Raw genomic sequence first — 16822 nt, 5'->3', positions numbered from 1 at the left:
TGTGTGAACAAGAGCATGTTTGTACTATAATTGCACCAATTAATCAACAATAAATCGATTATCAAATTAATATGTTTTTTCCTTTTATTATTAGTGATTGTTTGTATACCTTGTTAAAATGTCTGGACATTAGGGATATATAAATGGGGCCGATACGACCAGTCAGACTTTAGTTCGCTGACAAAGCCTCTTGGATAGGAGGCGAAACGTCCGAAACCTTCACTTTTGTACAGATGACGGCTGAAGAAACCTTCTCATCGATACCTTGTTAAACTTAAATCCAGTACAAATGCTCTAAATTTCAGGCTCTCAAAAATAAATACTCTCATATTTCTGAAGTCGCCCATAAAAGCAGACACATTGTGTGTGTGTGTGCGTGTGTGCGTGCGCGCGTGCGTGCGTGCGTGCGTGTGTGTGTGTGTGTGTGTGTGTGTGTGTGTGTGTGTGTGTGTGTGTGTGTTGTTTTCAAAATAATGTCAGCAGTGATTTACAACATCTGCTTTCAAATTGGAAAATTATAATCTGCAATTTCGCCAATCTTCTCACCAACAAGTATTTGCAAAAACATCTTTAATTGAATTCAAATGAACTTGCATTTTTAATAAAGGGATGGGAATTAAAGCATACCACATTTCCCAGTGTATAAGGCGCACCCAAAGCCTTCATTTTCCTCAAAAGATAACACTGCACCTCCATTTCCCTTGGAAAAGGAGTGCATAACCCAGTGGTCGGGAACCTTTTTGACTCAGAGAGCCATAAAAGTAAAATATTGAGAAATGTTTTTCAGTGAGACACACACACATACACTACGCACACGCGCACGCACACACACGCGCGCGCAGGTGATTTCAACAAAATGTCAGAATATATATCATTTAAAATGACTTCATGATAATACTCACCATTAATATGAATAGTTTTTCCTTCGGAACGATCGGAATGAAAGTCAACTTTTACTGCACACTGCTCATTAGCTTGCACGCTTGCTTTCTGCTGTCTCTCACAGAAGTATATTGATGGTAACGTTAGCATGGGGCTTGTCGAAGTGCCACTGATAGTCAACTGTTTCAGTCGTGGTATTGTTTCATTGCAAATTAGAATAACGGCAAAACTGTTTCTCTCCATAAAGGAGAATCGTTCCGTTCATTCAACTTGAAGTGACGATACTCGTCATTTTGTTTCATTTTGTTTGTAGTCAGGCTTATTTAAAAGGGCCGTGTACCTGTTTCGACATCAACAGCCATCGGTCAGTATCATCCACTCAAAATTGCGCTTTCCGCCAACTGCCGCCCAAACAGGAAATGAACAGTGAAAAAGCGAGAATATCTAGGTATTTAGTGTTATCGGCTTGCCAGATTCAATCATCAAAAGAGCCATATATGGCTCGCGAGACATAGGTTCTCAATACCTGGCGTAACCCCAGTATGTACTGCAGCGTTTCATAATGCGGTGTGCCTTATATTCAGAAAACTTTTATATACGGAAACTTTTATACGGAAAATACAAATGCTCCCCACCTTATGAACGAGGTCCATTCAACGCGGTCTGTCATAAGGTGAATTTGATTGGAAGTTGCTTCACTGTTATATTTTGGATGGAATGTATGTTTAAGTCAAACACTGAATGAGTAAGTATATAACACAGATGCTCTAACGGTAGTACGACGACATACTGTATATCCTTGGGTCTTCAGTAAGCCATCACTGAAGCGGCCATTACTTTTTGTCATGCATCGCGGCCTTCTCGGAGCCTAAACTGCTCGTAAGCGAGCTCGGCGGATCGTGGCCTGAACTCGTTGGCAACACTTCAGCATAAACGGGCACTGATTGGTCAGCTTTGGTGTACGTCGCATAGACATCCAGCTCTTGAAACCTCCAATGTGTCTGTGTGCATGGGGGTACGTGAAGCACAGTGGAGACCCCCGGAAAATGGCGCGCAATACAAAATGTAACTTACAGCATCTCTGTGCGAACATTTTTCAACATATTGAACCTGCAAAAATGTTCATATGTATTGTAACGTCATCACTCGAATGTTCCCAAGTTGGGGAGCGTCTGTCGTTTTTTTTTTTTTTTTGTCTGATTCATTGACGAACAAAATATTTGACAGTTTAATCCATTCTTAAAATAATTGAGACTTTCAGCCCTATTGTCTGAATGTAGTACAGGTAATAATCAGGTTATTGTCTTTGGGGAGGTTCTGTTTTGTTTTAAAAGTATGCTACATTTTCACAATTTCAATAATGAACGATAAGTTGGGAGAGAAAATGTTCGGATTCGAATTTGCAATGAAACAACACCATCGATGAAACAGTCGAATGTCAGTGACATTTTAACAAGCCCCGTGTTAACGTTAGCATCAACATACTGCTGCGAGAAGTAGATTGCAGATAGCAAGTGTGGAAGCTTATGAGCCGTGCGCAGGCTAGCAAGCAGTAACTCCGCCTCCGGACCGGCAAGTTGAATTTCATTCCGATCGTTTGCCTGGATTTTTACTCATCACGAGGAACGGAAAAACATTCATGTTAACGGTGAGTACTATCACAAAGTTAGTTTAAATAATCCATTCTGATATTTTGTTGAAAATTGACCGCGCGTGTTTGCACGTGTGCGCGCGCGCCCGTGTGTGTGCGCGCGTGCCCGAGCGTGTGTGCGCGCGCGCCCGTGCGTGTGTGCGCGCATGCGTGGCTCTCGCTGAAGAACATTTCTAAATATTTTACTTTTATGGATCTCTTAGTCAAAAAGGTTCCCGACCCCTGGTCTAGATGTTTGCGGCTGATTTACAAAAGTCGAATGGTGGTTCATAAAAGAGCATGGAGGCGCAAAGCCATTTCATCCTCCAAGTTGGGTTTCCATAGTATGAACTGACCCGTCCAGAAGACACAGCCCATCTCGGCGGGTGATTGTCAGCCCGACTCTTCACCCAATTAATAATGATCCCGTCACATAAATGATGAATGGAGCTCTCTAATTGGATGGCATTGTGGAAACACTCAGACGCATCTCGCAGGCCATAAAACTGATGTCAGATGAGCGACGTGATCAATCAACAAGATGAATATGCTGGAAAGACGACAACAATGGCGTTGACGCCTCCTAAATGATGCTTAGCATTAATAATCATTAGACATGGAAAAAAATCCCTGGCCTTTGAATGACTCTGTTGACCACAGTGGCCAGGGTGAGTATCATCACTAAGTCATCCCATGTGGTGAGGTCATCGTCAACAATTGCCTTTCACACAAAGATACTGCAGAAAAAAGTCTGTCATTGAGCCCAGCAACTGAAAGTTCTTTCACACAGAAACACAGCATACTTATCAGAGGGTGACAGTCGGTCGCTTTCAAAAATACAAAGCGGGAGGAGTAATTTTCAGGTGGCAGCTTTTCATAGCTGCTTCAACTTTGCCGACCGAATAGCCGACTTCTCTGTCTGAGCTAGAAAAACTTGAAAAAAAATATCGAAAAATGCTTCATTTTAAAGTGGGCATATAAATGTCCATGTGTGAACAAGAGCATGTTTGTACTATAATTGCACCAATTAATCAACAATAAATCGATTATCAAATTAATATGTTTTTTCCTTTTATTATTAGTGATTGTTTGTATACCTTGTTAAAATGTCTGGACATTAGGGATATATAAATGGGGCCGATACGACCAGTCAGACTTTAGTTCGCTGACAAAGCCTCTTGGATAGGAGGCGAAACGTCCGAAACCTTCACTTTTGTACAGATGACGGCTGAAGAAACCTTCTCATCGATACCTTGTTAAACTTAAATCCAGTACAAATGCTCTAAATTTCAGGCTCTCAAAAATAAATACTCTCATATTTCTGAAGTCGCCCATAAAAGCAGACACATTGTGTGTGTGTGTGCGTGTGTGCGTGCGCGCGTGCGTGCGTGCGTGTGTGTGTGTGTGTGTGTGTGTGTGTGTGTGTGTGTGTGTGTGTGTGTGTGTGTGTTGTTTTCAAAATAATGTCAGCAGTGATTTACAACATCTGCTTTCAAATTGGAAAATTATAATCTGCAATTTCGCCAATCTTCTCACCAACAAGTATTTGCAAAAACATCTTTAATTGAATTCAAATGAACTTGCATTTTTAATAAAGGGATGGGAATTAAAGCATACCATATTTCCCAGTGTATAAGGCGCACCCAAAGCCTTCATTTTCCTCAAAAGATAACACTGCACCTCCATTTCCCTTGGGAAAGGAGTGCATAACCCAGTGGTCGGGAACCTTTTTGACTCAGAGAGCCATAAAAGTAAAATATTGAGAAATGTTTTTCAGTGAGACACACACACACATACACTACGCACACGCGCACGCACACACACGCGCGCGCAGGTGATTTCAACAAAATGTCAGAATATATATCATTTAAAATGACTTCATGATAATACTCACCATTAATATGAATAGTTTTTCCTTCGCAACGATCGGAATGAAAGTCAACTTTTACTGCACACTGCTCATTAGCTTGCACGCTTGCTTTCTGCTGTCTCTCACAGAAGTATATTGATGGTAACGTTAGCATGGGGCTTGTCGAAGTGCCACTGATAGTCAACTGTTTCATTCGTGGTATTGTTTCATTGCAAATTAGAATAACGGCAAAACTGTTTCTCTCCATAAAGGAGAATCGTTCCGTTCATTCAACTTGAAGTGACGATACTCGTCATTTTGTTTCATTTTGTTTGTAGTCAGGCTTATTTAAAAGGGCCGTGTACCTGTTTCGACATCAACAGCCATCGGTCAGTATCATCCACTCAAAATTGCGCTTTCCGCCAACTGCCGCCCAAACAGGAAATGAACAGTGAAAAAGCGAGAATATCTAGGTATTTAGTGTTATCGGCGAGCCAGATTCAATCATCAAAAGAGCCATATATGGCTCGCGAGACATAGGTTCTCAATACCTGGTGTAACCCCAGTATGTACTGCAGCGTTTCATAATGCGGTGTGCCTTATATTCAGAAAACTTTTATATACGGAAACTTTTATACGGAAAATACAAATGCTCCCCACCTTATGAACGAGGTCCATTCAACGCGGTCTGTCATAAGGTGAATTTGATTGGAACTTGCTTCACTGTTATATTTTGGATGGAATTTATGTTTAAGTCAAACACTGAATGAGTAAGTATATAACACAGATGCTCTAACGGTAGTACGACGACATACGGTATATCCTTGGGTCTTCAGTAAGCCATCACTGAAGCGGCCATTACTTTTTGTCATGCATCGCGGCCTTCTCGGAGCCTAAACTGCTCGTAAGCGAGCTTGGCGGATCGTGGCCTGAACTCGTTGGCAACACTTCAGCATAAACGGGCACTGATTGGTCAGCTTTGGTGTACGTCGCATAGACATCCAGCTCTTGAAACCTCCAATGTGTCTGTGTGCATGGGGGTACGTGAAGCACAGTGGAGACCCCCGGAAAATGGCGCGCAATACAAAATGTAACTTGTAACAAATTGAACCTGCAAAAATGTTCATATGTACTGTAACGTCATCACTCAAATGTTCCCAAGTTGGGGAGCGTCTGTCGTTTTTTTTTTTTTTTTGTCTGATTCATTGACGAACAAAATATTTGACAGTTTAATCCATTCTTAAAATAATTGAGACTTTCAGCCCTATTGTCTGAATGTAGTACAGGTAATAATCAGGTTATTGTCTTTGGGGAGGTTCTGTTTTGTTTTAAAAGTATGCTACATTTTCACAATTTCAATAATGAACGATAAGTTGTGAAGCTCTCGGAGACTCCCTCAAGTTCCACATCTAAATGCCCGTATTGAGGTAAAGTTAGTAAGTAGTTAGCAAGTGGAGAACGCTCGAATTTCTGAAGTCAGCCTGCACTTCACCGAACTCGTATAAAGTCGAGAGAGAACTCAACTTAATCAAGTGTGCAAATGTCCTGCACCTCAGCATAGCAAGGGTTAACATCCTCTGGAGTCCAGCTGAGGATTAGGAGATGGAGCTTTAACTGCCTGCGCTAATGGCGGGTGTTTATCTCAATACTTTCTTTTTTGTAGCTCCCCGACTCGCTCTCATTTCCCAAAGCTGTCCCCGGAGCCCGCACTCTCGTAATGACTTCCTGCGCTGCACACACCCGGCGGAGGAAAGGAAATAACAAGATTGTCATTTGGGGCTGCCCACAGACGCGCATTTAATTGGCCGGCGCTCTCATCAGGCTCTGTTGTTAAACGCGCTAGCTATTAGCGGTAGCGGCTCTGATTTCATGAGTTTGTTTATCGTACTATTGGCTGGTTGTGTGCAGAGGTGTGCGTCAGATAGATAGTGAGTGCTCTCCAGTTTCTCTCTCACTCCCTCTCCATCTGAGTTAGGTCGTGGTTTCCCCCCCGGGGGGCCTCTGTCGCAGTAATGGCCTACTCCTGATTGCTCTGATACAGGTTAGGAATATTGGCTTTAATGATGTGTAAAATGAGCAAGCAGTGCCGCTGACATTTACAGATGGGCGCCGCCTTGGCCTGTTCTTCCCAACTGCTCATTAATTCACGGGGACTGGCGAGCACTTCTTTAAGTGACTGCGTGACGCGTGCGGCGGCGTGCGCCACGAGGCGATGCGACGCACCAAACAATAGCTCACCTTTCACCCTTTTCAAGCGTCATCTCCGCCAAGTTTTCACACAAACGGATTTTGAAAAAAAAGAAGGAAGAGGATGTTGTCAAGGCTAAAGACTGTTGCTTAGTTCTTTTTAAGGATTTGTCACACCGGTCTCCCAAGAGGCCCGCATACGATAGATAACTCAGCTGTGCTCTCATCAGCGCCCTGAGGTGCTAATCTAGTCCACAGGTGCTATCACTGTCCGAATTTCTTTCAGAGTGACAAAGGAGGCTGCACTCTAAATACGCTGAGTTTCTTGTCCATAGATTACTCTGCACTTAGTTAATATTTGATGACAAATGTTGCTATGTTTCCAAATTTTCTGCCATTGTGGTACTGCTAGATCAGTCTCCGATTTTAATCATATCCTGAATTTCCTGAATAGAAACCGATTCAGACACAAGTCAACTCATTGAGCTTCACACCCATTTCCTTTACAACAAACGATGTGTTCTTTGGTCTCTGAATGCTACAGTGTTATTGTGGAATATGAGTAAAGAAGAAGACATCGGCCTGTTTTTACGCCAGAAAATTACATCACAGTTGATAACCGATTACTTCCTGAGACAAATTGAAGTCCAGAAAACAATATTAATGTTGATAGCTTATGAAGATTTATTCAAAGAGTGAACATTGACAACAAGTAAACACATTAAAACAACATTTAAATACATTTAAAAATAAAGCAAATAAATGACAATTATTTTCTAAAATTACTGACACTGAAATTGATTGTAATTTTTTAAAAACATGGCCAGGGCAGAGGTATCAAATTTAACCTAAATTTCAAAGCATTTAGACTCAAGGCTGAGTGCACTTCTGTTCTCCTCTTATTCCACTCTCGTGCAGCATCACGGCTAAATACCACTTCACCAAATTTTCACAGATGAAACATTCAAACATTCCAAACATGTCACGTGTATCACCATCCTGCTATAATATTGTTCAAATAGTAACAAAAGATACTTGCTGCTTGAGGTTTGATTGTACAAATGTAAACATAAGATTTGTGTGAAGTCAATTTTAAAAATCCTTAAGTCCCCCAAAAATGATCTTCCAGCAGACAGTTCAGGCATATATCACCTATTTCTTTGGAACATATGCCAACTAACATCGATGAACTTCCTTCCTTGCTAGAACAACTTGTTTAAGTTCTTAAGCAGATTTATGACCCATGTAAATGCTGGACAATGTTTATCTTCTTCCCGCTGCTCCCTCTTTGTCGCCGCGCAGCCATTACGCTCTTAACTTCCCTTTTCATTACGCCATGTTAATTAAGGAAAATCATATCTGGTGCATCACTCACCGGCTGGCTTTCGGTCGTACGTGCTCTCCTGGTGTTAATTTATTTGTAATCGTCAGGAACTTGTTGTTGAAGAGCTGGCGGATAAACACGGTCAACAGGTTAATGCTCAGCATAATGTGACGAGGTGATTGTTCCAGGATGCCACCTGCAACCATGCGGTAATAACAGACGCTCTAATGGCCTCTTCACAGGCTCCTCGTTGCAGGTTGCCTGGAAAGCTCACAGCAATACAAGCTTTCAGCGCATTGTTCATGCTAAGATTTAGTGCCCATGGGGAAAAAAAACACTTCCATGCAGTGGGATTACTTTTCAGTATGATTGCCACACAGTGTGGGACTAACATATAATATACCGATAATAATAATAATAATAATAATAATAATAATAATAATAATAATAATAATAATAATAATAGTAATTCATTTCATTTATAAGCACCTTTAAAAACGCTCAAGGTCACTTTTTTCCGTGGCTGAGCAGCTGCAGCAGCAGCCGCATGCGCCAGCGTTCACTCAACCCGGAATAACTCAAATAGATAGAAAGTTATCTAGCTAGCTAATAGATAACTAATAGATAGATAACTAGCTAGATAGCAAATAGCTAGCTAGCTAGTTAGCTAGCTAGGTAGCCAGCTAGATAGCTAGTTAGCAAATAGATAGCTACCAAGGTAGCCAGCAAGATAGCTCGCGAGATAGCCAGGTAGATAGCAATATTATTAGCGTGCAATTATCCATATAGAAGATGCCAGTTGTTTACGGAGGTGACGTTACAAATCACGGGGTTTTTCTCGCTGGTAGGCAAAACCAACAATGACGAGTATGACAAAGCGAATTACTGTAGCATGAAATTTGAACAATGCTCCGATTATGTGCGAAAGCTACCGTTACAAGTCCGGGAGCGATACTTTGAGAAGCTGGGATATCGTGATGGTACTTGTAACTTGCCGGATCATTTCAATTTGAAGAATGGATGGGTTGACGATCCAAAACATTACTTTCACTGATATTTTTTGCCTCGTCGATACTCCCGGACAGTTCACTCAAGATAGTTTGAAGGCATATGAATCCCTCAAAGCTTATGAATACGTAGAAAGTGGACACGTGTATCCAATGTTTTATTACAATGTTGAACAGTCGCTGTATTGTTTTTTGAAGACAAAGTTGTAGTGTCCGTTGTACATTTTGAATTTAATCATCAGAACATTTAGACATTTAGACATTACATTAGACATTAGAACACAACTGACATAGTATATCAGTTGTGGTAAGTCATTAAACCAATTTGGGATGCAAATTTGAAAGAGCACAGCATATTGTCATAATGTTGTCAAACTGAGCCACAAGATTAATTTTCATAGTTGTACTTAGAATCTTATTTTTTTTTTTTTTTTTTTTTTAATTTAGAACCCCAACTGGGGAAATGACAATCAAATCTTTGACAGTTTTATGACTCTTATAGTTAGACCAAGTCAAACCTCGGACAGTGAAATTTCCAGGTCTTTCTATAAACACCTCACAACAGTCAATTATTACCCTGCAATGTTTATATGTATATTTAATTATTTTTGCCATATTCATGACAACTTCCCCCTTTTTCTGCCCAGTGACCCAAAAATGCCAATTTACTTGCTAATCCAGGAAGTGATTTGCGAACTACTTCACTAACAGTTTGTCGTGTCAAATTGAACCTGTAAGACAGGTCTTGATCCACCAAATTAAGTCTTAGTTTCATCAGTACCATCAATAGCCCACTTGCAGGAGTATTTATGTAGGACAGGAGACAGGAGACAATCTCTTTTCGTCAATGGATGCTTCAGCTGCGTGTTTACTTTCAACATTTAGCTTGTAGTCGACGTGCACATTCCACCATGATGTCCCTGATCCACTGGTGAAGAGACACTTTGATCCTCTTCTCTTTCATCTGGAACTGCTTTGTGTAACAAAGAGGGTACAGAACGTGCTTAAGAATGAATGACTCCCTGTGTGTTTGTGTTGTCATGTTATTTGTTATTTAGTATTTTTTGTTCTTTTGACTTCAACATGGCGCCGCGAGAGTGGCTGCCTTTCCAGCAGCTCCTGTATTTTGTTTTTCTACTTTCATTCCTTTCATCACTTTGCTGCTGTGAAATGTGAATTTCTCCACTGCGAGACTAATAAAGGCAAATGCCAATCCAATCCAATGTTTCATTGATACTGCCTATCTTCCAACTCTGTGGCCTTTGGTCTCTTGTTAGCCATTCTTGCTAACGACTACTGATGCTAATTGGATTTAAAGGAAGCACTCACGGTCACTCACCTTTTCTCAAGCACACCAATGTCCCACTGGTGAAATCAAATGAATTTGTTGTGGGAAATATTGGACAGTTTTAATATTTTCATACTTTCTGTTGTATCATTAGATATGGGTAAAAAGAATCACACTTAACGCACACCACACGACAGGATAATCACACCGAAAAATAAATTTGTGAGAATCGATTATCGAGGTCTTGTTGCCATTGGTCTGTTCAGGGGAGGGGGATTGATGAAACAGTATCCTTTGTTGGGATGTGGTTACCGGTTTTAAATATGAGTTCTTTCGTAGCTATTTTTACAAGCGTGTATTCGTGTGCATGGCGAATGAGATTTGTTTTCCCATCTCTGCTCATCAGTTGAAGAAGTCAGCCATCCTTTGGATTTTTAATCTCCATAATGAAAGTCCTTTAATGCCTCCAATTTATTGCCTGGGCAGCCAACAGAGTAATTAGCTTTATACTGTTTTTTTCCTTTCAAAAAATGTGATAAGGAGTAAAACTGCTTTTTTTTCTGGGAAGAGCAAATTATGTTGGAGCTTCTATATTTAAACACAATTCAATTTTCACGTAGCAATTCTGTTTAATTTCACACGAGGAAGCAACTTGCTGCTGTTTGAACAGAATGACATAACATGATTGTTTCTCTGTAGATAGTGTGCTACATATTGTATGATGAACTTTAGTACCCTTTCTCTGAAGGACGAGAATTTCTGTCTCATCCCTGCTCCTCAATCTTTGCTTGTGCCATTTATACAGACATAAAACAACTGTCTTTTGTCTTTACAGGCGGTGAAAAAGGGCCCGTCTGTTTCATTTATGCCCTAATCCTCGCTGAGCTCTTGCAAGTGGCAGGCCCCTATTAATACCTCCCCACTTGTAACTGGAAATAAAAAGACCTGTAGTCGATTGCACGAACGGAATCAGATAATTGAAGTCGGTGTGGAGCTAATTGGATTATTGCTTCTGCCACGGCGCAGCATTACAAGCATCTGTCACACGTCTGTCATTTAAGAGCGTCGTCACACCGCCCGGGTGCCGCTATTGATTACAAACTGTGGCCATTGCTGTCAATTAGCGACTTGTACAGAGTTAATTTCTAGTGAATGGATTATCGTGTGTGTCTAATAAATATGCTTTGACTTAATGGCTCAAATTTATCTTGAAAACTGCAGTGTAATTTCTGAAATGGATAAATAATCACCGATGGAATGGCTACCCTGAATTGTGTTTTTTTATTTACTAAATTTTCTTACATCAAAACAGGTGATCCAGTGGTTACCATGTCAACCTCACAGTGCCGAAGTACCGACAGCTAAATTACAGCTCCAGACTTCTTGTCTTGAGTTTGCATGTTCTCCCCAGTCATGTGTGGGTTTTCTCCGGGAACTCCGGTTTCCTCCCACATTCCAAAAACATGTATCAAATAAGGCCACTTTTTGCATATTGAAATATGGTAATTACAAATCATTTGGTGACAAGCTGACGTGAGTGTGTGCATGCAGCTGCACCAAGCAATACACAGTCAGCTGTTAAGGAATGGCAGAATGTGTGTTGTGTCAGTATCCTGTATCAACCACATTGGTTGATACAGGAAAATAAATAAACCGAAAAAGGTTTCGAAAAAGTGAGTATATTTCTCAAAATGAATAGGATTTGTGTCGAAATACATATTACCTCTCAATTGTGAAGTAACGAACAACTCACTCCTTGTTAACTTTGAAGGCATTTTGTTTTCTTTTGATAAATCAGAACAAGAAGATTCCTTCGAGTTCATCATCGTGTCGCTTACGGGTCAGACGTGGAACTTTGAGGCATCCACGTACGAGGAGCGTGAACTCTGGGTACAGGCCATCGAGAGTCAAATCTTCGCCAGCCTGCAGTCATGTGAGAGCATCAAGAATAAGGTACTTTGCACCATGAACCATGTTATTTCCATTTTTTCCCCCTTCCTCATTTCCTCGCCAAACTCCATCACCCCCTCCTCCCCATTGCTGCCACACACATGAGGCTGTCAGACAGGTATGCAGCAGTGTTGTCTTATTGCAAGTGACAGGCATCACAGTGTGGGCTTGTGTCAGCAAGCCTCATTTACATATTTATTTTGTCTGAGTCTCCTTTCTCCTCTGCCCCCTCAGCCTGTGTGATGGTGTTCCATTTCTAACCGTTGCTCCTCACCTCTGTTGATGAGTTTGCCGCAACTCATTCCTTCTTTTTCGCCGCAGTCTCGATTAGGCAGCCAGAGCGACGCCATGGCCATCCAATCCATCCGCAACGTGAGGGGCAACAGCTTCTGTGTGGATTGCGATGCTGCAAGTGAGTAGATTTGGTTCCCAAACTTTATATAAAAGTGCAAACACCACGCAGCGGTGAATCGAAAGAATATAGAATAAGATATTTAGAAATATAGAATAAGATATTTACAAGCGATGAGCATTCATTCCTACCAAATGACAAATTAAAGTCAAAGTCAGCTTTATTGTCAAATATGCTAATATGCATGACATTCCTTTCATCACTTTGCTGCTGTGAAATGTAAATTTCTCCACTGTGAGACTAATAAAGGCAAATCCAATCCAATCTAATACAGCACAGATGAAATTACTGTCCTCTCGGACCCAGCGTGCAAGGCACTTATAATGTGGCTAAAAAAGACAGACAATTGACAACAGACAATAGATGTGAATTGTGAATGTAAAGTGAGGTAGTGTCGTGTGTTATTCGGCATTCTTTGGGATAATTTAAAATGACAGTTTAAACCATAAAGATACCATACACGGTAATTCCAAAACTATTTAATAGCATTACAAATTAATCTGACAATATTATTTAAACATTGAAAGAAATGTACACATACATGTCCTGAACTTTCTCTATCAACCCAGACTAAAGTTAGCTCCGCCCCAACATACAAAGCTGATCTTTCGGTCAAGACGCATCATTTCAACATATTTCTCTGGCACTGGTACTTCCAGTGGCGAGCTGTGGATTTCATCGCTAGTTGTTCCGTAGTGTTATGTCTGAAACAATCCACAGCTGCGACTGAAAAAAGTGTGATGTGACTTACTACAAGTCCACTAGAAGTTACCGTTAGCCAGGAAATAACAGTACGACCTTTCTGAATGATGTCCATCTTTTCTTGAAGAGTCTATCTTGAAAATGGCTTTAACAGTAAATCTCCAACCAAATTCATTTCTCCTCATTCAGCCATTGTGGGTTGATAAAACTGCTATTAAATCAACACAATGTATTTGGTTATGTAGCTCGCTACCAATCGAGTGTACTACCTCTGCCCTGTATGCTCTTATCACTAGCAGCTAGTGATACTATGATTGGCTAGTGACTAGCCAATCATAGTTTGCGGAAACTCTGACGTTTCCAGGGCCTGCCAGCAGGCCTTGGGTTGCCAACTCGAAATCTGATTGGTTAAAGCAACAGGGCCCGCAGAACTGATTGTGAAGGCATCCATGTAGATTTCTGACCCTGGTAACAAATGATGGCTGAAAAGTGATTGGTTAAATGCTTAAATACAAAAACACACATCTGGAAGCAGCACAACAGAGGTTAAATGTAATTAACACCAGTCTTTGATTCAGATATTTTTCAGATATTCCTCCACTCGGTACTTCCGTATATTACTTCCCGATTAGACCAAGGGTGTCAAACTCATTTTTTTGCCGCGGGCCACATTGTAATTACGATTCATTCTCGATGGCCGTTCTGAATTTGGGGAAGCCATTAGAATGTTTCATACCCTCCACATATTCCAACAAATTGATGAATGACTAGTTTTCACATCAGAAATAAAGAATAATGACTGTTATTTTTGTTTACATGAGACACTTTGAAATTTTGGTTCAGACTTTCGCAAATATCAAGGAAACTTGACATGCTTGATTTGCTTTCGCGGGGCAAATAAAATGATGTGGCGGGCCAGATCGGGCCTCAGGCCTTTACTTTGACACCTGTGTAGTACTGTGATACCATCTTTTGGTAGTCTCTGGGTATTTCTAAAGTGACCATAAAAGAGTTGGATTGGTGAGTTATTCCTGTAGTTAGTCCCGAGTTATTCAGCAAATAACGACAGATTATTTCCTAAGGAAAAAAACGGAGAGAATTTCACACTGCAAGGCCAGATTCAAACTCTTAACTGCATAACTGGGATGCAAACTAGCTCACTGCAAACATAAAATAAAGTCATTACTTGGACATTTTAACAAGACTACACATTTTGACTTGATTAAAGTGCCACAAAATGTCAAAAAGAAGCCTTGTGTTAATAAAAAAATGCTAAAGTGGGATGTTGTGTATGTCACAATGTGCAGATCCGGACTGGGCCAGTCTGAACCTGGGTGCCCTGATGTGCATCGAGTGCTCAGGCATCCACAGGAACCTGGGCACCCACCTGTCACGTGTGCGCTCCTTGGATCTGGACGACTGGCCCGTGGAGCTCAGCATGGTGATGATGGCCATCGGCAACTCCATGGCCAACAGTGTCTGGGAAGGCGCCCTGGAGGGCTACAGCAGGCCAGGCAGCGACAGCACCAGGTGAGAGCCCCAATCAAATGCGGTCATCCAACATGTTTGGTTGCACTACAAAAGCCAGCCCACAACTGGATCTGAAACATGCTGCCATTTTGTGTGTCCATCACACCATGCAAGTGGTATGTGTTTTTTTTCCTCTTTGGTCAACATTCAAACCTTTCATGCACCGTTACCTTATAACATGTGAAGCTCTCCACTGTAGTAATCTGAAACATCCACTCATGACAAATTTGTTGCCACCATTTTGGATTGGATTGGATTGGGTCTCACAGTGGAGAAATTTACATTTCACAGCAGCAAAGTGATGATCTCCTAAATTTAATTTACTGAGAAACCATCCTTCACGCTGAGCATAGAGTGTGACATCATTTAGCAGCTCACTGCTAAATGTGTTGACTGGCTCCAAATACATTAAGTTCTCACCAGACATGTAGGTGTTAATCGGGGGCAAAGGATTAAATGAAAAAAATGCTGGCCCACCATCAGGTCCTCTGTGAAGACATACGAGGCAGAGGATTGTTTATCTCGCAGTGACAGGTAAGGTCTGGCGTCCCGGGCTGACTAATGGCCTGCTGTGTGGCGGTGCAGGTAATTAAGCACACCATTATGGTTTAAGCCTAACCCCGAGAGCTGGACCCTCAGGCCCCGAGAGGCCGCGTCACATATCCATCACCGGGACCGGGGTCATCGCTCTGTCTGTCACGACCACCACTGCCTGAACGTTCTTCCCGCTGGCGCTTTGGACTTACTAGGAAAAAGTGAAAGATGCGCATTCCATTCTATACGGCATCACGTCATAAAAAAGAAATAAAAATACAGGTAGTCAACACCTACGCAGCCACTTTTTTTAAATTGATTGTTTCGATTGAATGGATCTGGAACGATCAATGTTTCTCAACCATTTTAAAAACTTAATGGAGTCTCAAAAGTTATACATTTATTGTGAAAAAAAGATCTAAAAATGTACAAATGTATGTACTTCATCTTCTACACCACACTCTTCGGCAGCTATCTTTGCTTTATGACCACAGAGAAGTCTGAGACACTCAAGGAGCAAATGTGCTTAAATACTCTTAATAATGTAAAATCGTGTAAAATAATATTCAAATGCAATGCCAAATGAAGGCTATAAAGAATAAATCAAATTCAGCACAACGAAATGAATCATTTGTGCTAGTAGGACTGCATTTCCTACAATTGTGAGACACGAAGCCAAGAAGCAGTTCTAGTTCCACAATGAGAAAAACTAGTGATAGGATACGGTTGAAAATAAGAAGGCAAACGTGAAAGGAAGTAAAAGAATTTGAAGTCAAGACCACAAACAGAAAATTCCACATCCTGACCTCAGAATTCATTGCAAACAACTGTGGATTTGGTATAACATTTGGTAAAACATTTTGACAGGTTTTGGAGTCCCACGTTCGTATAATATTGTTCCAAGGCCAATCAGCAGAACCCTAATTAATGTATACTGGATTATAAATCACACTGTTGATTTTTGAGAGGAAAAAAGTCTGTATAGTCATAAAACTACAATGCACTTGCTGCCAAGATGACTTGAAGCTCCCAAAATCACAAAGCTCAAGCACATGAAAGCCAACCTCACTCATGAGTCCAAGCTTGTCCTAAAAATCTAACCGATTTTAACCACGCACAAAACCTGGTACGTAAAGCGGCTTTAATTTATAATCTTTGAGATATTTTACATCATTCACTGCACTTCACAAATTAATTTGGGAATTGAAAATATGACATAGAGTGCCATTCCCGAATTTGTTCGGGTTTTGTTTTTTCAAGCTTGGATGCTGATAAAGCACTGGCCATGGCCTCTGGCAATGTTTTTTCCCCTTCCACAAGGGGGCATTTCCTTTTTTCTATGTTAGCGCTTTGTTCCATCTTCAGCTGTTGTGAAAGCGTTATATAAACCAATATGTATGTATTGCATTGTATTTTGGACAACCGCCCTCATTTCACCTCATATAACTCCACACCTATATAATTTAGGAATTGACTCTTTTTTCTGATTAAAGAAGAGAGTTTAAGGTTAGTTGTATTAAGTTCATC

General features: G+C 40.9%; 1 protein-coding gene across 1 annotated transcript in view; it reads left to right on the top strand.

The window, feature by feature from the left end:
• agap3 (ArfGAP with GTPase domain, ankyrin repeat and PH domain 3) overlaps positions 1-16822 on the top strand; it is a 116179-nt gene that overhangs the window by 81646 nt on the left and 17711 nt on the right. The window contains exons 14-16 of the mRNA XM_089008929.1: positions 11966-12120; positions 12439-12529; positions 14539-14761. Of these exons, the coding sequence (XP_088865055.1) occupies positions 11966-12120; positions 12439-12529; positions 14539-14761 (469 nt within the window). The remainder of the gene's footprint in view (positions 1-11965; positions 12121-12438; positions 12530-14538; positions 14762-16822) is intronic.

This window comes from Hippocampus bargibanti, linkage group LG11 (genome assembly GCF_051943395.1).
Source record: "Hippocampus bargibanti isolate YZ-2025 linkage group LG11, ASM5194339v1, whole genome shotgun sequence".
NCBI classification, from domain to species: Eukaryota; Metazoa; Chordata; class Actinopteri; order Syngnathiformes; family Syngnathidae; genus Hippocampus; species Hippocampus bargibanti.
This window is presented reverse-complemented; position numbering and strand designations above follow the sequence as displayed.